The 25208-nt window shown below is 39.1% G+C and overlaps 1 protein-coding gene across 2 annotated transcripts; it reads left to right on the forward strand.

Moving 5' to 3' along the window:
• Positions 1-691: 691 nt before the first annotated feature.
• LOC147651883 (uncharacterized) lies at positions 692-25208 on the forward strand. 2 transcript variants are annotated; one of them, XM_086901199.1, is made up of 7 exons: positions 698-796; positions 6272-6464; positions 8814-8860; positions 9012-9642; positions 10012-10102; positions 19173-19248; positions 22152-25208. In XM_086901199.1, the coding sequence occupies exons 1-4, from the start codon at positions 774-776 to the stop codon at positions 9184-9186; spliced, it is 438 nt and encodes a 145-aa protein (XP_086757325.1). In that variant the 5' UTR covers positions 698-773; the 3' UTR covers positions 9187-9642; positions 10012-10102; positions 19173-19248; positions 22152-25208. The 2 variants fall into 2 exon arrangements, with proteins under 2 accessions (XP_086757326.1, XP_086757325.1); XM_086901200.1 differs by lacking the exon at positions 19173-19248 and having other exon boundaries at positions 692-796; positions 9012-9221.

Raw genomic sequence — 25208 nt, forward strand, 5'->3', positions numbered from 1 at the left:
GTAAGCATATTTTTTATAAGAGGCATGAAAGAAATCAGGTTGGTTAGATTAAGACTGTGCAATGTATTCAAAGGCTTTTTCAGGTTTTTCCATCCTTACAGGTCCTTTATAGCCAAAGGAACTTCACTTTGCTTTCTGTCCTGCAGTGCCCAAGGAAAACTGACAGTGCTGTATCTTCAGCAGAAATGTCATGATCTCCCTGAGAAGGAAACAATGCAAAGCCACAGCTCTGCCACAGCAGCACAGAGCAGCCTGGAAGGGCACCGTGCTGGGAAAAGGAGAGGTGCCTTCCAGATTCAGCTGCAAGCATGCTTGGCTTGGCTTGGCTTTGCTTTTCTCCCTCCCTCCCACACCCTGACAGTCTGTGAGAACTGTCACTGCACCAGCTGGAGCAGATTTAAATTTCACACGGGAAGTAAAATGTTGGTTATGACAACGAGAATCATTTTACCATTGTGCTGTAGCGTAACAGTTACCATTCCCTCTCTCACGTGGCTCCATCTCACAAACAAAGCCCTGCACTGTAGTTGTAAGCAAGAAGCCTGAGTATTGGCAGCTGAAGCCATTTGTCTCCTGCCTGGCTGGTATCTTCCCCCACACTGCTTTCTGGGGGTTATTTGAAGTTTCTCCTCAGAGCTCTTTACCAGCTCAGCGGTGGCTCTGGCCTTGATGGCTTGTCCCTTTCCAGCAGGGAGACGCTGCTCTCTGAGCTACAAACACAGCAGTCAAGACACTGATTGATGGCTGTTCCCTAGCGCTGCAGAGACTGGTGGATGCACCTGGTTTGTTGTGACGTGTAAGTCTGGGCAGATGCTGGCTCTGAAAACAATTTACCTGTATTTGATTGACTCCCCTGTTTATTCATCAAAGCCTTTAGAATAAAGTCCGGACAAAGTGTTTAAGTGCTGAAGTCTGTTCAAGCCGTTCTGAATTTCCCAAGCATACATATGCCACTGATTTAAAGTTAACAGATCTGTTGTCTGCAGCATCTTCTCAAACTGTCTCTGTCATAAGGAGCAATCATGTGTTTGTGAAATTCAGTTGCCAAATAGAAGATTAAAGCTCCAGGCTTGATTGTGGCTGTTAGCACCCTTTCAAAGGCAGTAAGTCAATGGTCTAAGGTAATTTACCTTTTCATATTGTTGGATATAGAATACATAGAATTTCTCTGAATGCCCATCTGAAATAGCTCTTCTTAGCTAGAGAGTCATTTATTGCACCTGTGATTATTGGAGTAATTGAGAAGGTCTATTTTTTGCACATTAGACCAAAAATGAAACATTTATTTTGACACATTGGGCTACAGCCATCTGTGCCCCAGCATCAAAACAGTTTTTTAATGTTCCATTTCAGCTGTTCCAGTTGGCCTCAAAAGAGCTTAAAACCTGGCAAAAATAGCACCAATGTTTAACTGTGCACAGAAGGTATTATTTATATGTCAGTAGCACATTGTTCACTTTCTAGGTCTTTAACAGCTGTATTTAATGACATGATCCTTTACACATGTTAGTTTTCATGGAACGTGTCACGTGGCTCCTCAGCACAAAGCTGGGGTCAGAAAGTCATTTTGTGTTTTTCTCTTGTATACAAGACAGCACACAGGGGCTGCCTGGATTTTCATCATAAGCCAGATACAATATTATTTCATCAAAAGTAATAATGCACTTTCCTGGCATTTGTAGAAAAACTGATTTCTGTTAACCTGAATCTTTTCTTCAGATATTGGGTGACCAGTTCCATTTAGATCTCTCTGTATAGACAGAGAGGGTACGTAATATCCCCACGGGCAAGAAGTAGGACTTGGCTCCCGGATGACCTAATTTTGAGAGAGACAATAAGATTACTGAACTGAGGTGCAGCTGATATCAGAGCCCAAGGCCACCCCTAAGCTTCATTGCAGTTTATGTGATGGAAGGTCACCTCACTTTAGAGTCTGTAAATTGTAAAACAAACAAAAATATCAGTGGTGCAAAAGGCCTCACAGAAGCCTCTGTTTTAGACAGAGGCCAGTTCTTTATTTCATAGTTCTTATTGTAATTTTTAATTTAATATAAAAGAGTACTGGATACAACATGTTTTTCTAAACTCTAAAAATAATTGTAACAGTATATGTAAAAATAAAAACACAACAATCATTTTGGCTGAATATTAGAGGAATACGAGAGAAGTCATCTCAGAAGTAATAACAAAATTAATGTGATAGACCAAATACTTAAATTTTTTTTGGTCTCACATACTGATAAAATCTTCCAATTCATAAACAATAAATTCCAGATGCTGCCTGATATGACTTTTTTTCCATAAAACTAAGGATGGACATCAATCTGTAGACACATTGCTTATGAGTTACAGGGAAAATAAAATATCTTCAGCCTGATTTTTAAAGGAAAGTCATGAATTGGTCTCCTGGACAAACTGTGAAAGTTTATGCACAGTTGTAGGTGCTGAAATGAAATCATTAGAGAAACAAATATCATTCAGTTCAAACTCCTGACATTCCATTGGGACAGTAGAGTGAGAGGAAAATAGATATTTCAGAGTTGCCCAGCTGCTGTGTCCTTCCGTACTCTACTGCCCTGTAAAACCCTGAAAGCGTTCAGCGTCCCTCTTCCCACTGGCCAATGCTCAAGCACCTCATTTCAATTAAAAAAAAATATTATTCAGGGAAAAGGGTAAAATTTATTAAAGGGGTTTAAGACAAAAGGAAACATTCTGCATTTTTTTAGTGCATGTGAGGTATTCTAAATGGGAAGTAAATACTACAAATTTGAATTCATGTGATTCTATGAGCGGTGAGCTGGGCATCAAAACAGCAGCAGTGAGAATCAAAGGATGATCTGTTCAACTGCAAGGTGAAAGCCATAACTGGCTTAAAAAATAGACAGGTGAGCTCCTGTTTGTGTTAAACCTTATTCCCTTCCCTATTGTAATGTCTCCTCCCGTGGTCTCAGCACACAACACATATTATGACACTATTATTTTCCCACACCTCAATATTGTTCAGGAAGCTTGGGGTTAACAGAAGTGAGCAAAGAAGTCTATTTTTGAGACTGTCTAGGACTTCACTTTGATTATTCATGGATGAATCAGCATGTCGTCATCTCCGCAGGTCTAGACGTAAGGAAGGTATAAAAAGCCAGCCCCATGCAAGTCACGACTGCAGTGCAAGCCCTTTATCTGAGCAGTGTGAAAGCACAGTCACTCTGCAATCAGATGCAGGCTCTGAGGCAGTCAAGCAAGAGCAGTTCAGCTAAAGCTCTGGGGAAGAAAAGAAAATCCTGGCCTGAAATATTGTGAAATATAAATAACAAGACCAGTTTTGGTTGGATAAGCATATGCTGAATGATATGTGAAAGAAATAATATTCTATAAAACAGAGAAGTCTCTCTTTCCCCAAAGGTAAAGCCATTCATTGCAGTTTAAGACCTTTCTTGTTCTTGTGACTCTGCCATACCTGCAAATGCCATCTGCAGTGACGAATTTTCATTGCATCAGTATCATCGAGAGAAAGGTGCATGGGAATCTAGCTATGTTTCTTTAGTCAGCAGCTTCAATATTTTCCTTTCTCCATGAAACTCATCTGACATCAGAGGTAAAGGCTCACTAGGGATTTCAGAGCAATGCAAATTTTATAGATGAGATCAGGTATTATCTAAAACTTACTTGTTAACAATTCTTTAAAGTCCTGTAGGGCAGTTGGTGCACATTAAAAGATGTTTCCACAGAAATCTGGGGATTTTCAAGCCCATCCTTTAGTATTTTCCAGCAGCAAACCATGGTTTAGCCACTGCACCTGTAATGGGATTCCCTGCAATGTTCCCTAAGCTACAATCTTCGTTGAGATTTATATCTCAGGAGCAAAATTTTCTGACATGGGTCAGAAAAGATGCTGGGATAATATGCAGAGGAAAAGCTTATATTATTTAAAAATTAAACTAAATTTGTGTAAGAGACTAAAATATTGCTTCTGCCTAGAAAATATAGCTCTCTGATATGTGTTATAAAATGTGAAGGCACGGGAAATGTTAATGAAGGCCAGGGAAGACTGTGTCACTAGAGGATACGAAGTAGAAGCAATGAGTTCAGTATCACAGCAGCAGAGGTTTTATTTCCAAGGAGGCAAAAGCCTTTATTTCAGGGTTTTCAGTCCTTTTTATAAGGTGTTCCAATACAGGTTAACCTGATTGGTACAAGGAACAACACCTCTCTCATCCCTTCGGTGGGACAAGGGAAAAAACTCTCGGAACATCTGTGTCATTGTTTTGAGAACTAAAATCTTACACAACAGTCCTTGAGAGAGAAAAGTTCCCCAAAAGACTTTCCCTTGGGAAACAGATCAGCCACTGACAGGCTGAAAACTCTCTAAGGTTCAGAAAATCATGTCCACAAGTGGATATGTCAGAGTGACTGTACAGAGCAAGTTGAACACTCTGATTTGTTCACCCAACCCCTGCACTGCACAATGACCCTGCTGGCTTCTAACCCCGTGAAAAGTCCTCAAGTGCCTTGTACAAGGTCTCTTTCTTATTCAGGTAGATTTAATCCATTGATCTGTGTGTGCCAGGTATGAAAAGTGCTCTGTGTTTGAACTAAAAATTCATTGCACCTTGTCTATGATTATAATGAGGTAAAACAGTCAGTGGCCCAATACCACCAAGCTGGCAGATGCAAGTTGTCCATCCAGATGAAATTAATGTGATAATATCTGTCCAGTCTGGCCCACATCAGCACAGGATGCCTGAAATATATAAACAGAGAGAGATATTAGTGAGTAAATGATAGTCAGTGTAGATATTTTTTAAATTTTCATGAAAACAGAGAGAGATGAGAGAATATCTGGAGAGGGACCAATTACAAATAACCCACACGCGCATGCATAATTAACAGGATTCAAGAAGCACTAATGATCATTCTTTTAACACAGCATAAGTCTGCCTAGAGAGGTGAACACATCAAAAAAACTCAGCATGAAATTTTTAAAAAATCTTTGACTAGTTGGGCTTTGGGGAGCTTGTCAGTTTATTAACATTATTTTAACCTAATTTTAATTTTGTTTAATGTGATTTCTTTTTCTGTGAAGCTCTTTGAAAAAACTGTTGTTTATGCAAATAAACTACATGGAAAATTGGTTTTGTAACTAAATGACAGCTGACAGACTAGGCTGTAATAGTCAGCTGGGAACTTCTAAAGCATGATTTGTTTACTCTAGTACAAATTGCATAGCTATGATTATTAGGGACAGTAAATACCTTAATAGTGGCTATTTTAATTAACAGAGTCCTACAGCTGGATCTCAGTCCCCACTAAGACTGTTTTGTGCTGCTCCAGTGACAGCAAAAACAGCCTTAATCCTTATTTCTGTTCTTGCCCTATTTAATATTTCAGAGGATCTGGCATAATGAAGGTCAGATTTGTCCCATTCATTTCCTACCAAAACGTTGTTTCTTGCTTGAATGTTTGCACAAAGAATATATCCTACCATTTTTATCCTCACTGGCAGCTCTGACTTCACTATTTGCCTTCATCTGACTCCACAGAATTTTTTTCTGCCTGGGATGCAAGCCCTTTAAGAAATCTCTCTTGTCTAAATAATTATATTCTATTCCAGTGTCAGATCTTTTTAATTTTTAGAATTTATTTCTTCATTTGAATGACAAGGTATTTTTGCCACGGGGTTCTAGAGAATTTTAAAAAAAGCATAATCAGCAGCAACAAGCATAAAAAACCCCAAATACCTTCCTCTATAGCTGATGCATGATCTGTAAGTAATATAACAATTTTCTCACATTTTCAAATGTAGAAATATGGATGCTAAGTAGGCAAAAAGCTGTTGCACATGTTGCGACTTTCCTGCCAGAACAAGGTTTTGCCTGCTGACAACAATTTAAAATAGCACTTTATTATGGAATTATGCAGCATCATAGGCAGCAGCTTCATTTCTGAGAGCCTGATAATCTCAGAGATATCTTTATTAACTGATTGATATTTGATCATTTCGTTCAAGCAATTTGTGCAAACATCTAAGTCTCTATTCTTCCTTACATCAAAGCCAGTGCTCCTTCAAACCCACATCATCCTAGCTCCTCTACAGAGGAGGATGAAGGGAGACCAATTGCAGAGACCATGGAAACCCTCAGCAGGTGAATTACCAGGGGGTGAAGGATGCCACCAGCTCTCTCCTCACATGAGTGCTCTGATGAACAAGAGAACCCGCTTTCAAAATTACTGACTTTGAATTTCAACATATTTTCTTCTTGTCCTCTTTTCTTAGGGTCTTTTCACACCTGTGGATTTCCCTTATTAGGAGGGACTGGGCATTTGCTTTCTATTCTGCTTTGCTCCACCCCTGGCTGCTCAGAATGCCACAGGCAGTGGCACAAATCAGTGAAGGTGCTGCAGGGAAAGAGTCATTTGAGGCATTTGAAGGAGAAAAATTTGAAGGAGATGGTGACAGCAGTAGTCAGGTGAGCAGTGCCTTAAATGAAATATTCCTAATCTAGCTAGGTGACCACCTGAGACTACTGAGAAGCAGTAGAAATATTAGTATAGGAATTAAAATTGTCTGAGCAACAAAAGAGATGAAACTGAATTATGATGCAAGGTGTCAAGCCAGATATAATTAGGGTAGCCCAGCTGAGGTAGAGTAATAATGATAGGGTGCAACATAGGAAGAATACACATTGTTCAGGCAAGATAGAAATAAAAGGCAGGGTAGTGAAAGAGTATTATAATGTATAATGTTCTAGGCTTAAAAAAATAAAAATAAAAATAAAGATGTGATAAAATGGATAAGTTTGACTAAAAAACAATTTAGGGAAGGATCGGAAAAAGGTTTGGATAATGTTGTCTGCTTTAGCCCCCTAGAGTTTAATTTGCACAGGATAAAGATCTCCATAATGTTATTAGAAAGAGAAATATTAGCATTAGGGAAGATTTACTGTCTTTATGGAAGATTTTGACCTTCCAGAAACAGGCTTTAGAACAAATATTACTAATAATGGCACAGTGGAGGAATATCTAGCCATAGTAAGTAAAAGATTTTTTCACTGAACAAAGGAGGTATGAGAAAGCCATGCATTTAGGAAGGAAAGTAATAATGATGCATTTGGAGTTCAACATTTGAACAGTCTCAACATATTTGTGAGTCACTAATGTAATAGGGAAGAAAAAAAGTAAAAACTGTTCTCAGATGCATGAGGCAAACTTAAAAAAAAAGCAAAACCAGAATACTAGACACTATTTAAAGTTTATCTGCAGCACAATAAACAGCTCTGGTTAGCTATTTTTTTTAAAAAAAAAAGCATTCTGATATCAATTTGATGTTAGACCTCTTCTATTTGACCTGAAGAGTACAAAAGGACAATATAGAACAACTTTTGAAGGCAGAATAAAGTTTGATAAAATATGATCTTGGCTTGTTTAGAGAAAATAAATCAGGGCTGCAGGGGGTAGTAACACAAGGAAAGGAAAAGAATTATTGAAGCATAAATGATACCATTGGCTTAAAACCAACTGGACCTATGCTAATTCAAATATAGACTAAGAGATCGTTAATCACTGGAAGATTTAATTTTGCAGACACACCAAGACAAAGACAAATAACACAGTGAAGTTATAAAGCTGAGATTTAATAATTGAGGTGGTCACTTCAGGTGATCCTTTCATCCAGGAGAGATGAGGTGATTTTGATTCTTGGTGCCAATGAACAACTGAGATATTTTATCCTGAGATTTTGCATACTTTACAGAAAAGAGTGATTTCCAATTTGTTTATGAGGTGACTGCCTTTCATTACTCCCTGATCTTATAACTTGTCACTTACTTGGATAGTGCCACAATATATGCTCTTACATTAACTAAGTCACAAGGCTTTCTTTTTATACTTATCTGAATGCATTTAGAAGAAAAATGCAAAATGAGAAAAAATTATTATATTATATACTATAATTCTATTGTAAAAACATAATTTCATAAATTAAATGGTTTTATTTATATTGTGTTACTATGGAGATAAAGTACGTTATATTGAGAGAAAAAAGGCATTTGGTTAGATAGATTCCTACTCTCATATAATAAAAGGGAGTTAAATGAACACACACCCCTCCTGAGGGGAAGTTGTATGGAAACTTGAGGAAATGGCCTGACATTGTGTCAGGGGAGGTTTAGGATGGATATCAGGACGAGGTGCTTCCCCCAGAGGGTGGCTGGGCACTAGAAGAGGCTCCCCAGGGAAGGGGTCACAGCAGCAGCCTGACAGAGTTGGAGAAGCTTTTGGACAAAGCACATGGGGTGTGCTCTCAGGCACTTGGTGTGACTCTTGGGGATGTTCCTGTGCAGGGCCAGTGGTTGGGCTCAATGGTCCTTGTGGGTCCCTTCCAACTCAGCATATGCTGTGATTCTGTGATTATATGATTTCCCTTTCAAGTTCAAGAAACGTGATTCTTACTGGCTGAAGATTCAAGTGGACATCTCTGACTTACTTTGTTAGCAATGGTAACTACAGCTAGCTTTTCCTCTAGAAGTCAGTATTTTTCCATGAGAACTAAATACTATGGCACAACTGTCTGGCAAACTGCAAAAGCCAGAAATAAAGTTACCAGATATATGGTATGGTCAGTATTTCAAACATCAGGTGCAAGAGCCTTAAAGTTTCATAAAGCACCCTGGGACTTGTTACATAAATAACACGATACAAAAAAATAACTTCCACTATGGTATATGACAAAGTGGCTAAAGCTATTGCCTGTTTAGATCATAGTAAACCCTAATGACCTGTGTGATGGAGACTTGCTTATAGAACTGTTTATGTTGCAGATATATGATGAAATGGAGCAGAGTCTCTGCTATTCAAGCCTCTTAAGGTAATGTTAGAGATGGGGGAAACAACCTGAGTATCAAGATAACCAGCCTGGTCCTTCTTAGCTGGCTTTGTTTTATCGAAGTGTAAGTTCCTTGTTATATAATGCAATGTCATACACTCTGTCTTCACTAAAAAGCATCTCACACTATTAGTTCCAGGTGTTCCCAGGCAGTGATCAGGATTGATGACCTTACAGCATGCTCTGGCTCATCACCCCAGGAGCTCCTCCATACTTTTATTGAAGCCACCACCTTACTGCTGAAACTCAGGGCTAAATGCATCAGCTATAGCTGTCAGGGCCCTCTCAGCATCACCTTGCAGAAGTGAAGCATTCAGGCACATTTGGAGGGCTACAAAAATAAGTGAGTTGGTGACTAGAGAGAAGCAATAACCCATAGAGAGCCACCTGCAGACTGTCAATTAAAGCTGCCATCCCACAGCTGAACCTGTTTTTAGCTCCATACTATAGGACTGCTTTCTGTTAATGCATTAAGTGCAGTCAGGATATGTGTCCTTAATTTTGTACCCTGCTTACAAAACCTAGCTATGCATTGCTTTGGCTTGCCATGCAGTAGAAGAAATAATTTTATGACCTTGGGGACTAAAGTCCTTCCTCTGTCATTCACTAAGAATTAATTTGCCAAAAAAAATCAATCTATGTGCTGTTCTTGTAGCACACAAAAAGAATATGTCTGAGCTAAGTTGCCCCAGATGAATCATAAAATATAACTTAATAGGCACATGCATCTGTTTCATGGAAACTACAGGGGAGAAGAAAATTATGTGAGTATTTTAAAGGTTCCTTAGTAATGATGAGTTCAATTTTATATTGATAATGCAAAATTGAAGTTATAAAGAGGAAATTACACCAAAAAAAATAGCTTCTTTTTCTCTTTTGATTCCCCTTCCTTTCTTATTTTATGTGTATTTTAATAGGTTGCTATTATGAGAGAGATTCTTTTTTGTGTGCTGCCCCTGACATACAGATTTGTTTGTATTTATTTGTCTCCTGAAGCTAAATTCAGAACTGCAGAAGCACTTCTGGCAGATTCTCTCCTTATGGTTGGTTTAAACTACCTAGACCACTGTAATACTGCTGTGGTTTACAGGAATGATGCAAAGAGACAATTGACCTTTATTTTCTGCCCTCAGATAGCTGACAAAAGCTCATGGTCCTCTTACATGGCAGAGGTCAGAATTTACCAAGACCAGCATTAACTGCTATAGAGAACAAATCACTAAGGTAAGAAATGTGATGAGTAGAGTATGGAAAAATATCATATATATCTATTTTGTGATACTGAAGGGTGAATATTGGCTTGTTTTGTGCCTTGTATTATCCAGACAAGATTTCTTCAGTCTGTCACCAACACAGCATCTTGTCAGCTGTGCTGTCTTGCAGGCGCAGAAATGTCATTTCTGCTTTCATCCTTTCTTTCCTGGCAATACAGTGGGGACGAAAAAAAGTTGCTAATGTTAAAGAGAACATTGCTGCAAAACTCAACAAGGATGAAAGCAGGCATCTGAGAGTCATAGAATGGTTTGGGCTCCAAGGGACTTTTAAAGGCCAGCTAGCCCAAACCCTTGCAGGGAGCAGGGAGAACTTCAAGATCAGGTTGCTCAGAGCCCCATCCAACCTGACCTTGAATGTCTCCAGGATGGGGCACCATCTTTCTGGGAAATCTGTTCCGATGCTTCACCACCCTCACTGTAAGTAATTTCTTCCTTATATGTAGTCTGCATCTACCTTCTTTGAATTTAAAACCATTAGCCCTTGTTTTATTGCAACAGGCCCTCCTTGTACACCCCCTTAAAGCACTGAAATTCTGCAGTAAGATCTCCCTGGAGCTTTTCCTTCTCCAGGCTGAACAAACCCAGCCTTCTCTGGCTTTTCTCATAGCAGAGGCGTCCCAGCCCTCTGATCATTTATCCAGCCCTCCTGTAGACTTGCTCCAACAGGTCCCTGTCCTTCTTGTGCCAAAAATCCCAGAGCTGGACACTGCACTCCAGGTGAGGTCTCATAAGAGTGGAGCAGAGGGACAGAATCCACTCCCTCACCCTGCTGGCCACACTGCTTGTGATGCAGCCCAGGACATGTTTGGCTTTCTGGACTGCAAGTGCACACTGCCAGTTCATGTCCAGCCCCTCCAAGAGATCCACCAGCACCCCCAAGTCCTTCTCTGTGGGGCTGCTCTTAATGATTTCTTCTCCCAATCTGTACTCATGTCTGGGATTATCCTGATCCAAGTGCACTTGGCTTTGTTGAAGCCCATGAGGCCCAGGTCCCTCTGACGGCATCCCATCCTTCAGGTGTGTCAAACCACCACTCAGCTTGGTGATCCCTGCAAATTTGCTGAGGGTGCACTAAATCCCAACAGCTTTGTCACTGATGAAGATTTTAAACAAATTTTATCCCAGTATGGATCTCTGAGGGGCACCACTTGTCACTGGTGTCAGTCAGGTCTCTGAGCCATTGACCTCGACACTCTGGATGTGACTGTACAACAATTCCTCATGCGCTGAACAATCCAATTATCAAACCACTCTCTCTCCAGTTCAGAGAGAAGGGTGTTGTGGGGGACTGTGCCAAAGGCTTTACAGAAATACAGACAAATGTCACCTGGAGCCTTTCCCTTGCCCACTGACGAATCTCTCCATCACAGAAGGCCCCTGGGCTGGGCAGGCAGGTGAAGCCGTGCTGGCTGTCCCAAATCTCCTCCATGTGCCTTAGCAGAGCTTCTGAGAGGATCTGTTCCATGATCTTCCCAGGCACACAGGGAAGGCTGACAGGTTTCTGGGGTCCTCCCTTCTACCCTCTTTAATAATTGGTGCAGTGTTTGCCTTTTTTCTTGTCTGTAAAGAGTGATGCAGCTGCCCAGTGATGTAAAGCCAGTTACTCTGTTGTGAGGTCACATTGATGGCAATACAGAGGAAGTCTGAAATTTGAACATGAGGTTACAGCACACTGCCTTTTTGGAGATTCCTGACAGGGACAGATATAGTCACTTCTTGACTCCTGGCTGAGTTATCCAAAGGTTACTTGAATTTCATAAACTTCACTGGACTGCAAGAGACTCCATTCTACACAGGGAAAAATTCATTCCTAAATGCTATCAGTCTGTGTGAGGTTTTTTAAGCTTAATCTTGATAGATTCCAGCATGAGGGCTGACTGCAAAAATTTGATTTGAATAATAGAGTTACTGTAACTGTGAAATTTGGGGCTTTCACCTGTTGTATTTTGTTACTGGACTAAGAAATTTTCCAACAATAATAGTAAAAGCTCTTTGCTCTATCCTTTCCCCTCTCTTTCCCCAGTGCACACTAATAGCACTGACAGTTGTCAGCATCCCCTTTGTTGTCAGTGCTGGAAGGCAAGAGGATGGACAGAGAAATGTGTTTATTTCACCAAAATAAAAGCTTGTGATGATCATAACTCTAATGCCTCTGAACTGTAAGTCATTCTCCCTGAAATGTCAAACAATGTAAGCTGAACTGTGAGACAAACAACTTGGTCACAAAGAGAGGATATCTCTCCTTCAAAATAAAAGAAAACTAAGCCACCATAAACACACAAAAGAACACGAGCTACAGGCACTGCTATTATAGCTAGAGCTTCCCAAAGGATTCCTCTTCTCACAGGATTCCTTTTTCACAATTAAAAATTTTGAACAAGATAGACATTTTCCTCACAAATACTGTGGGCAAATAAAATCTAGAAAACATTCAATTTCTGTTTTTATAAACATGGGAGAAAAATCACCATATATTGAGAAGCAAATTTTCACTGTCAGTCTTTGAAGGACAAAAACATTTTCTTTCAGCTCTAGGTTATAAACTATGACACTAAAATTAGCTCTTGGGAGGATGCAGGGTCTCTTGTACTAAGCCCCAGGTACACTGATGGTTTCATACTTTCAAAGATTTTAGGAAGGCCCCCATATTTGACATGTCATGGCTATATAAAAATTTTACAGTCGTATATTAAAAATCTGATGAGAAACATTGTACCAAATGACTCTGAAATTCCAGGTCTCTGATTGCCTACTGTTATGTGAAGCTCTCATTTTGTTTCATGGATAAAGTGAGTGTAATTTTTCTCATTTTAGCCATGAGTAAAATTGTTTTGATAAACCAGAAATAGCTTGATATAATGAAGGTCAATACAAATCTATTTTATATAATAAAATTAATATAAAATAAGGTTAGAATTTAAATGCACAAACTTGTCAAAGAGATAATGTAGCCATTTCTCCTCTTTGCTGCTCGTGGCATTTCAAAACTCTGACCATTTTTAGTGAGGAGTGAAATTCTGGTTTTGCTGCATCATGCATTCCTGAGAGCAGCCACTTGTAACTCATCTTCTTAGGGTTTGGAGGCCAGAAGTGACCACCTACTCTGACTGATATGTCAGAGACCAGTGATCATTTTTGATTAACAAATATTCTCCAGAAAGCAAATTGAGACTTATTCAGTACTGTTCATTTCAATAGTTTATGTTAAAACTTGTACTGTCTGTACAATATAAACCCTGTCTTCCACTTCCAGGGGGTATTTCTGATGCCCACCAAGACTGTTCTTGGTGAGCAGGTGTTCTCCTCTTTAGAGATAAATGTATTACAATCCAGCCTTTTGGATAAGCTAGGCAAATTTGTTTTGCTAAGTTGTTGTTTGGTATTTCTCAGGGTTCTACCATCATTGCTGTGATGCTGGTTTTGCAGTTTCCTGGCAGATATATATATATATATAAAAATATAAATATATATATATATATAATTTTTTTTCTTTTTTATTTTTTTGCTGGGCACCAGGGCTCTAAAGCATTTTGTGTCGCTTTCCTATGGCAGTTACTGGTTCAAAAATCCCACGTTTCTATGCACTAAATAACTTGTATTTATAGGGTCAGTTCCCACCAATCTTCAAGACAATTTTAAAGAGAACAGCACAGATGTCTGGGCTTTTTTGTTTTTGTTTTTTCCCTTGTGAAAGCCATTTAAGTTAAACAACAGTTCTGAAATGAGAAATTACATGGTCATGCATATGTCCACCCTGCATAAGCCCACGGAGTGAACTGCACAGTCTATTACCCCAGGCAAAGCAAATTGACAGCTTGTCTGGGGAGATTTCATTTGCTTCCCACTGGCTTGGCAAAGCCACCTAATATCTGCCTGTAACTGAGCGTGTAGATGTGTGCTGAGCATGGCCTGGGACCCCTGCAGGCTGCAATCACTTGTCTGTGACACCAGGAGAGGTACTGGTAGCCAGAATTTCAGAAGAGCACTGTAGGGATGATATCCAGAGTGAAATGTGAGACTCTGTTTTACACAGGAGTATTAGAACATACCTTACACAGCAAACCTCATCCATCAACAGATACAAATCCCACCAGTCATATTCTGGAAAGCTTTATTGTTGCTTTCTAATTTAAATATGGCCTGGATGGTATTTGGTGGGGCTCTCTTTAATCTCTACTTTTATAATATTCAGATATACAAGAAAAAAATAATCTTTTCCGAGATTTAACTTGGAATTTGATTTGGTCTTTGTTGCATTTTGTCAATATAATCCCTTTACAGTATTTTTTTCTCCCAGGAGAAATCAGGCATAGATACACTATAATCTATTTTTAAAGTTCTTCTGGAGTTCTTCTGCAATCTATAATTTGATCTTGTATCTGAGATATTGCATTTTGAGTTCAGGAACTTTTATACAAAAAAGTGCAGTGTTTCAGTCCATTAGTTGCTCATTTCAGTTTGACTCAGCTTTAACTGGATTGAACATTGTGCTAATGAGATAGATTGGAAATGGCCTTCAGTAGAATGAATTATTTGATGATCTCTACTAATTTGCTATAGGACAATGACCACATTAAGGAGATGCATTTTTTCTGGCCTAGAAAAGACTTCAGGCTATGTACTAATGGGGAGGGGAAAAAAGGAACTGGCTCCTATGCTTTTTTGATATCCCTTGTCCAAATATGTTTCTAAAACACACAAAGAAAATTCTTTACAAGTACAATGTGCAGATTTACATTACATATATATGTCCCAGCTTTCTTTCACTTGTCCAAACTGTTGCTCTCATTATAGCAGAACCTGCAGCTTATGTTTCATTTCAAACCACTGTTTGTAGAATTGAGTTTCAAATCATCTGAAGTGTCTTACCTCTCTGGCTCTGTAGTATTCAACAAGAAAAATTCTGCCTTGCTAGAAGGCTGGATCAAATATATCCTTTTTTTACCTTTTCACCAGCAGAAAGATTAGAATGAAATGACCCTGATTAAAATGCCAGTAGCTCCCCTATCAGCAATGAAGTTGCACCACCAATGAAAATAGCTAGCAGTAGGACAAAACCTGGCAGGGACAGTGTTCAGCTCTAACAAGAGAATTCCCAGTGTGTTTCCAGGCCAGCTTCCCCAGAGCAAGCATTCAGCACTGCACTGCTGTGCAGTGAAGGCTTCTAGCAAGCTCCTTCCCTGACAGATTGCACCAGCAAGCCAAGCACAGGGGTCCCTCAAACAAACTGCTGTGGAGGTCAGCAAGGAGGCACAAGAAAGGCTGAGGCGTGCTCGTCCTGAATTTAGAGCCAGTGTATTTGAAGACGTGACTTGCAAGAGTGCTGAAAAATTCTCCTGTGTGTTAAAACATGCACAATTTCTGGTGGGAGTTGTTCACAGCCCAGAACATTATATTCAATAAAACCTGGCATGGGGTTGGAAGGAGAAGAAGATAATGTGAAGAGGGTATTTCAAAATTTCTATTGTTAACTAGTCTTTATTTGAACATCAATTTGATCATTTTAAATTACATTTTCTATGTGTGAATCATGAAGTGGCTTTTAGGTCAAGCTAATCAGAACAGCTAAAACCACCTTCTTGCTGTCCTACAGGGTCTCATTAACCTACACAGAAGAGGAAACCTGCCACTTCTCACTGTGTTTCATTTAATTTCTGCTCAAATAACCAGCCTATTTCCACTTGTCTAAGCTGTCACAAGAAAAAAAATTGAGCCTGAAACATTAGGTTTATAAATATTCAATGTGACATGCTTCTTTTTTTTTTCTTTTGATACATAAGGCTGTGTCACAAGGAAGTCCCATCTTATCTCCAGAAATGACCAATAGAGGAGGAGTCAGGATTTACCAGTATTCTGGAGCTCAACATGCCCTTGTGCCTAAACTTGGTCTCACATTGAACAGGCAGTGTTGGATGTTGGCCTTTTTTCACCATCAGCTGAAATCTGCACTAACTACTTTCACTGACAAACTTGGCTTTCAGAAGAGGAATCTGTATTTCATTAAGCAGTTGGAGCATTTAAAGTACTAATCTTTACTAATTACAGCTATTTAAATGTTAGCCATCTAAATTAAGCTAATCACAGAGACAACAACTGACCTTACAGGCAAAAGACTTTAAATCAAAAAATTTTCCATTGAGATAGGCAGGACATATCAACTTCTTTGGAAGCCTTGTTCTCTCCACTGTCTCTAAACACAACCTAGCAAATGGCTCATACTGTCTGCCTGACTTCCAGAGCTGAAGCAGACAGAGGTAGTGCCTACCTGGTCCCAGCCCTGCTTATCAGCTACTCCAGTTTACTCAAAAGACATTTCACTGGCTCTTCCCTCTTTTACTGGCAAATCACAGTTTGAGTCATAACTGGACCCATCAAAAATGGGTTTCTGTGACCTCATTTTAGCTTGTCTATTCTCATTTCAATATTAAATAAATAAGCAAGAAGCTGTTTTTTTCAGCCTGTCTTCACAGACTCTGAAAGCTCATCTGCAAGTTTGACTAGGGCTGAATGGATTATTCAAAGCAGGCATATTTGCCACTTGGAAGGGAATTGTTTTGGTTCTATTCATCAGAACAATAGTGAAGTGAGAATCCAAATGTGCTCACTGTGGGTGCCTGTAATGCCTTTATCCATATGCATTGCTGTAGTCAACGTTTTGTCACATGGACCCTTCATGTCAAGTCTGAATCATCTTGCACCCACTAGATAAGGTATTGTCAGAACACTTTCTCAGTTCATAACTTTTTACCTTGTTATCAACTTAAACATTTACAGGCAAATCATCTTTTGCCATCTTCCTGTAATACATAGTAGTATATAAACAACAGCATATTTGAAGTCTGTAAACTTTCATACTTATTTAATATTTTTGTCAAAGTAAATGATTCTGCTGGCCATTTTGAACAAAATGAGCTCTCTCATGGCTAATTTCAGTTTACTGTTTCTCACCAGGTTTACTGAAGCTGGATTGTCATTTCAGAATAATATTTTTTTTTTTTTTTAATAACAGATTTGTAATAGAAAACACTTCTGGAACTAAAGCAACTAAATTATTTAAATTATTTACTTTTTTTTAATAGCATCACACATTAAAGTTCCCTATTGCTCCTGTATGTTCCCCCAGCTATGATATAGAAGACAGGGTGAGAGATATACAGGAACAAGTGATTTTTCCCCATGGTTTCATGGAAGTTCTTATGTGAATGGTTCAAAATTATCGCGAGGTAAATGGTGCAAGGCAGAGAAAGGCTGGACAGTCTGGAGAGATCTCCAGAATCTCACATTTATTTCTAAGGGATAGCTGTGCTGTTTGTCTCTCTGAGGCGTGATGAGTGGGTTCCTGGAGGGAGCAGGTACATCCCACTTCCAAAGGCAATTGTGCTGCCATGGGCACGTCTTCATGCCACCTTCTTGTTGAAATGCACGAGAAATTTAGACGCAGGCACACGGACTATTTCTCTATGCTGAGGGCAAGGCCCTGAGCTCTCAGCTTCTTTAGCAGAAGATCACAGCAGACTGGTGTGCATGCTTGGATCAAGGCCCAGTCTCAGATGGCAGTTTAGTATAAATTATTTTAACCTTGGTCAGGAAGCAGCAGACAGACTCACATGGTCACCTATCCTCCGTCCTGCTGGCGCACAGCTGCTCTCCGTGCCGTGCCATCCAGACACACGTTCAATGTCTGGCTGCACAGCAAACCCTGGGGAACACTTACACAGACCTTGAGTGCTGAATTTTGTCCTGAGGAGTTTCTTTTAAAGTAGGTGAAAATTAATGAAGATTAAAATGTCATACTGAAGTGGGAACGCTTCCTGGTTCCATCACAGTCACACAGTGACACAGGCTTGTCCATTCCTGTGTGTTTGAGAAGATGGGAAATGGTGTAAGAGGCAAGGGTGACCTCAGAGCGAAGCCAGAAAAAGGTATTTAATATCCCTGCACACTGTCTAGCAAAATATCTTGTCCTAAGACTGCTGTAAACTCAGAATAATGTGCTTAATGAAAATAATTTTATTTTCATGAAATATATTTCTGTGATGAATAGGATCCCTTTTATTGGTTTGTTCATGTGGGGACTTTTTTCTAGTTTGTTTTTCTTGTAAAAATTTTGGCTGGATGGGAGAGAAGGGGGAGCTGCCACCCTGCCTCATCCTGGCTGCTGCTGCTTTTTGGTTGGGGAATGGTAGAACCTAGAGTAAGACACTGTGGCCCTTAGTATAACAGAGTCTTAAGGTTGGAAAAGACCTCCAAGATCATCAGGTCCAGCTCTTAACCCAGCACCATCATATTACCACCAAAACCATGTCCTCAAGTTTGTTTTATGAACACTTCCAGTAGTGGTGATTCCACGCCTTCCCTGGGCAGCCTGCTCCAGTGCCTGGACACCCTTCCAGTGAAGAAATATTTCCTAATCTCTAATCTAAACCTCCTCTGCTGCAACTGGAGGCCATTTCCTCTTCTCCTGTCACCTGTAACCTTCGAGAAGGGCCCTTGCTACAACCTCCCCTTCAGAGAGCTGTAGAGAGTGATAAGATCTCAAAAGCACCAGATTCTCTAATTGCACCAAATTTTTACAGGATACAATCTGGAGCTGGCACAGATTGGTTTGGATAATTTTAAACATTGTTTTAAAATACTCAAGAATTATTTTTATAAGCATATTCCACATGGCTATGCAAGGGAAAAATATTCAGGCTTCTGTAAAGACAGTAAATTAAAAGGAGCAAGTAGGTATCTTCATGTACCAAACCTTCATCATCCCTATAACTGAAAACATTTCTAGTGTGTTAGGGTTAAAGAAACTGAATTTATCCTTCTGCAAAGGCTAGCTTAAGGTTCATGCATTATTTAAGTCATACTTACACCCTATTTTAAGGTTCTAGGTGAGATTTAAATTACTTACCAGCTTTAAGCTGAATTTTCCCCTTAGAGAAGCAATCTATATGCAAAGAGTAAATCATAGATACATTAATTTCTTTGGTACACAACTTCAGTAAGAAACAGGGGGTTTTATGTTTTAGGACTTGAACCACCTAGAAAGCACTGAAAAAAGCCCAGTGCATCACTGAGATGCCATCTCTGCTCCTAAGGATGAAGGTAATGCTCTGTGACACTAATGTATCCTTGTACCATCTGCTTTTTCAGTCAATAACACTCAAAGCTGTTCCTTTCAGAATTCATTCATTTTAAATGTTTGAATTTTCTGTGGAAAGTATATAGATCATGGAGATCTTTTTATATATGTTTTCATTTATGTTGCCTTTATGTGTTTTAAAATCAAAAAGGACAAAACCATACATTAACAAGCAAGAACTTAGTTGTGCAAAGTTCTAAAAATAATCTTTTCTGTTTTATGAGCTATTGCTGATACAGAGATACAAATCCTCTAGGAGGAATGCATATTATCCAGTAAGTTTTTGTGTACATTTAAAAGATCTGGAAGGGGAAAAAAAGTGCTCAATATTTCTTTTCTGATAAATTTCATAATGAAGTAAAAACTGAGGATGGGCTGACAAACATAATCATGTGTTTCATGATTTTTAGGTCTGGGAAGCTGATGTGTAAACTGTAACCTAGCACTGAATAGAGCTGTTCAAACACACAACTGTGGGTGTCAGCTCAAATCACATCCAAAATCATCTGGGGAAAGGGGAGGAGCACTAAAGAGTTATTCAGGGATATGTTAACTTCCCAGTCGCAAAACTCGCATGTCCTCATATCAAACCTTACCTGCTAATTCTCTGTGGAGATTAAGAGATCCACCAATTCTTTATGGATGTAGCAATATAACCTGTAGTACTAGGGGGAATGTTTTCTTTGTCTGCCCCTGCCTGAGGACAGGTATGGTCTTTTCTCACAAATCAGAATCTATTTCCTTAGCAAAGCCTTTGTCACCACTGCTTTGTGTTGCTGGAGGTTCCTCTGCATGCTGACACAAACACTGAAACCAGTTCAGCCATGGAAGAATTCAGTGGTCCTCCACGGGGAAATTTTATCCTAACAGTCTATTAAGACCTATATGGTGAAAATCAACTTTTGCAGATGTTCCTGATATATTGGCCAGATATTTACTAATCAGTATATTTTTTATTATTAAGTATTTATTAATAATAGTAGGTGTGGCAAAGCAACAGTGAGCCTAAGGAAATCTTCTGTGCGCAAATTTTAATGTATGACAGGGAATGCATTTGCATGGAAAAAATTGAAAGAGACACCAGAGGAGTTACTGTGTAATGTGAACAGACAGAGCAAAAGGGCTACATGACAATCCAAGGAGAGAAAGAGAACTGTCAGATAAAATATAAAGGTGGAGCAATCACAGCACTTGGGACTGTGTTTAACTCCATCAGTGCCATGCTGGGGTGAGTTCCCAGGATTTATTACACAGTCTGCATTCATCTTCCGGTATGTGCCAAATTGCTACAACCTAGATAATTGTGGTTAGAGGCAGACCTCCTCTCCAGGCTTTTCTAACATGCAGCACAGTCATACACAAGCAAAGGATTAAAGCAGACAAAGAGCAGGGAATATTTGAGAATGTGTACTTTGCCAGCTCCTTCAGAAGACAGATTAAGAATTCATGGGAAAGGAATGTTAGACATTGCACTCCGTTTCTGCACTGGTCAGTACTCACAAGCCATATTCAAAGGTCTTGTTGAGATTCATCAATGCAAAGAGCAAGTTAATAAGAAATAGATCCTGGGTTTCTTGTTCTCATGTGTAGCTGATGTTCTGGCAGATCTTTCTCAAACTATGATGTGAACTGGCAAGTGGGCTGTCAAGAGTGAGATGAAAGAGCATGACAGAGACTCCAGAGTATGGTAACAGTATTCTAATCCCAGCCACGCTTACACTGCTATTTTATTTATTGTCTGTTACATACCTGGGGTATGCTTAACATGTTGCAAGACTAAAGGAGAGATATTTCTCTTGTGCCTTAATGCACTTTGCAGTGAAACACACAGCTGTGTGTTTTGTAAAAGAGGGAGGCAACCTTCCATATTTCTGAGACATGAGCCCTTCAAAAGCAGGAATTCTAGGAATTCAAGAAATTCTACCCGCAACTTCTGTGAGATTGACTGAATAAAATATTTCAATTAGATTGTTTTTCATGTAAAGTTGGGGGTTTTATATTTTTATTTTCCTCAGAAAGATCACTCTAGATTTTTCACACAAATGCCATTAATGAGAGATCCTTCAACATCCCACTCACAGCTCTGGAAATTTGTATCCCTTGTCTGGCCTACAGAGATGGGATGCAATTGATGTCTCAGATGTATTTTATAAACTTGTTTCTCTCTGATATGTCATAACCATAAGGAAACCTGTTGAATCATGATTTTCAGATCTTAGCAAGCCCTTTCTTGAAGGAAATTGGGAGTTTTACTTATTTAGTAACTTTCTTACTAATTAACAAAGGTGGGCCAGATAGATCAGATTCTAAAATAAGGTCATTTTATTACTCTAATTCTCTTAATGGTACTTAGAAAAGGAACACTTCATGTTTTCAAGGAGTTGTGTGCCTTGAATTACAGCATTTTGTAATTCTCTCTAGTATTGTACCTCCAAAGCTGAAATTTTCCTGTGTATTTACTAATAGACCTTTGAACCAATGCAAAAACAGTCTTCTGGTAAATCACACCTTTCCCAAGTGATTTCCTGACTGGAATCATTCCCAACGGCTGAAATAGCCACAGGCATGACACACACATTCTCTGTCGATGGATAAATCAAATTCAGACTTCAGAACTGACCTGAGGGATAGCATGTATAGCTTAGTCCATTTAAATTACCAATAGATGTATTTACAACTTTGTATATATGTATGAATAGATTATTTCTGTCTTTTTACTCCCAGCATTTGGGGCTCTATATAAATATAGATGGACAACTGCTACATGAGTAATATAAATTGGCTGAAGCCAAGGTCAAGGGTGATGAGGGATACATACTAATGGAATAATTTTGGTTTTTTCAACCTCTTGGATATATTTTTTCAGCTTTCAGGATAGAAAAAGTCTCTTCCTTTAGCTTCTCCAGACAGATTGAGAAGATTGTCGTATTTACCATGAATAGTAAAGATTTCTGCAAGACAAGCCTGGATGTTATGGCAGTGAAGAGAGTTTGCTGTCCTGCTTACCAAAGCCTAAATGCTGCCCAGCTCTGAACTACAAGGTTTTCACAACGTCTGTGGTCTCTTTAAAATGTATCATTGCAAAAATAGCACAAAAATATCTAGCAGCTCTTATTCAAATCTGATCTGAGTTTAGTAAAAAGGGAATAATCTAATGGTGCTGTAATTTGAGTGAAATGTATGCAGCTATACACAATTTTATCTTGGTTCATTTGCACCATTCCTGGCACCTGAATGTGTGTGTTGGTAATTACATAATACAGTAAAAGTGAGTGATACCCTGGTATTTCATTGGCCTAAGGACATGAGGTCTTTCATTGACATAAAGACATGCCTCTTGTTTTATTTGAGCAACATCTTTGTGAACAAGTACAGATAAACAGGGAGGGAAGCAAAGATAAAGCACAAAATAATCCAGTATAAAGTAGAAAATGTTCATATAACAAAACTTTAAAGAAAATTGAGGACAGAGAATCTTTGGTACTGCCAGAAAGCATCTTAGAACTGGAAGAGGAGAATCCCCAATTTTAGTGTAACTTAATTACTGCCCTGTTCCAGGAAACGTGACTTCTTCACCATTCTTAATAAATAAACATGATAGCACAAAGGAATAATTTCACTGATGTTTCCTAATCAAATTTATATGAAGGTTCCAAATAATGACTGACTGGTTCAAAAGAGGATCATGAGGAGTATTTGTTGAACAAAATCTTAACTACTAGTTCTCCAGAACTTTTATGCAAATTGTCTTTGAAAATAATAATAATAATAATAATTAATTAATTTTCATTCCTTAGTATCTTACTTGGAGGCAGGCAGGTCAATATTACATATTTATATTAAAGCCTCAACTGAGAATATAGTTACATTTCCCAATCCTGTTATAACATGGTAATAGTTGGGATCTTTCAGAGAAAACTTAATTAAATAGTTCCCTAGATGCACTAAGTTAAGCATTAAAACAACTAGCATGACATAAATCATTTAACAACCTTTATAAATGCATTTTCCCCTTACATTTCCACGTGTCTGCATCTTGCTTTTACTCAGAATCATCTGATTAAGTTCCAGGAAATTCAGAGCCCAGCCATGCATTCTGGGTTCAGAACATACAGATGGCTGAACTTAGAGATTTGATGAGGACTGAGTGGCAATTTGCTTATTATCCCAGGCTGCAGCTGTGGTGGGCAGGTAAATGTCAGCAGGAAGAGCAGGATTGGGGTTTCGGGGTACCTGTGCACAACAAAACTCAGGTCAAACAATACACTCACACCCCTTTAACACAAAAATCCTATTTGATCCTTTCATTATTGTGGTGATTGATATTACTTCATTATGTCTTGGTAATTTGTCATCATTGGCAATGCACGGCACTTTGGCCACTCTGAAATGCAACCCCTCTTCTGTGTTTGGGGAACAGCCAGGGCTTGAAGGAAGTGGGGCTGTCTTACCACCTTTGGCCAGGGAGGAGATGATGTGTGAAATGGTGTCCTTTACTGCAGGAGATAATGCTCTGGCACTGGGCTGCCCTGGGAGGGAGGGAGCCTGGAGTGGGAAAGCTTCTTCCCTTTAAGTGAAGAAATTAAGCTGCAGTTTTTCTGCTCAGGTTGGTTGCTGGATGCTGTCCAGGACTTCTGCTTCACCAGGACTGAAATGTTAAATTCTTCTCTTGTGGAGGTGCTTTATTGTGAAAGGTTTCCCTTGCAAATTCTGTCTTACTGTTCTGCAATTCCTCACTTGTGATGTTCTCAAAACCTGGTCTAGAGGTAACATTTTACATATCACTAGGACTATGATTTATCTTAACATGTAAAAAGATTGAAAACTCTTAAGGGGCAGCAGGGTCTATTATAGAGTTCTGTGACAATTATTGACATTGTTGCTCCATAAAGATGAAGAAGCAACTTCAAATGCAGCACACACTCTTTGTTCTTTGATGGAAACACTACTGTATTTAAGTCACTCCTAAGCACCTGAACAGTATCAGGAAACTCAACTCTGGCTTTAAGTAACCCACTGGGTATCTAAGGAGGCTGGCAGCCCTGATGTTCTGAGGAGTAATTCAGCTTAGTTTCACTGACCACATTATGGTTACATAACTCATGACAGCTGAGCGTAGCACCCACTGCAATTAATTTAGTTAGATGTTAATGAAAGGGATGTTTCAATGCTCTTGGCCATTTGCCATAGTATGAAGAAATGCAATATATAATGTAATGATATAATTCAACCCAAGAGCACTTCTTCTGTCCCGTAATCCCTGAATCACAGAATCAGCTAGGCTGGAAAAGACCTTTGAGATCATCAAGACCAACCAAATGTTCAGTTTGATTCCCAGATACACAGACCTGTGCAGGTGAGCAGTTATGTGCACAATAAAACAAGAATTACTTTTGGAACATTATTCAAAATGAAATGTAATATTTATCTGGCTTTTTTACATCTCAGAGAGCCGTGGGAATGATGAGTAGACATTCTTAATCCCCTACCACATACTGGAATAAAGAAGGATAGTTTTTGGCATAAGCATAATTTAGAAAAGTATCTCTGTCAAACTCTCTGCAGTGTGCCTAGGTCTGTTCCTACTCTAAGTAAATTCATAGCTTTGGGAAGACAGGTTTGAGTCTGTGAAGTAAATTTAAGAAATTTATCTAGAATTGGGTTTGTTGTTTGTTTGTTTGTTTTTTGGGGTTTGGTATTTTAAATTAAAAAATGAATGTATTGATAATCCACTATTAGTGCAGATGTTGGCATGAAACAGCTGGCAACTGCAGAGTTTATACAGCTATAGTATGTCAGACATTCTTGCTATACCCTCTGGATTTTTAACCAGTTATGCTGATGTTGTGTTAGAGCATTCTTCTGGTGTATTGGTTTTTTGCTTTTAGAGACCCAGTAATAAAATAGTTTGACTGACACAGCA

The sequence above is a fragment of the Cyanistes caeruleus genome, chromosome 8 (genome assembly GCF_971803275.1).
Source record: "Cyanistes caeruleus chromosome 8, bCyaCae1.hap1.1, whole genome shotgun sequence".
NCBI lineage: Eukaryota > Metazoa > Chordata > Aves > Passeriformes > Paridae > Cyanistes > Cyanistes caeruleus.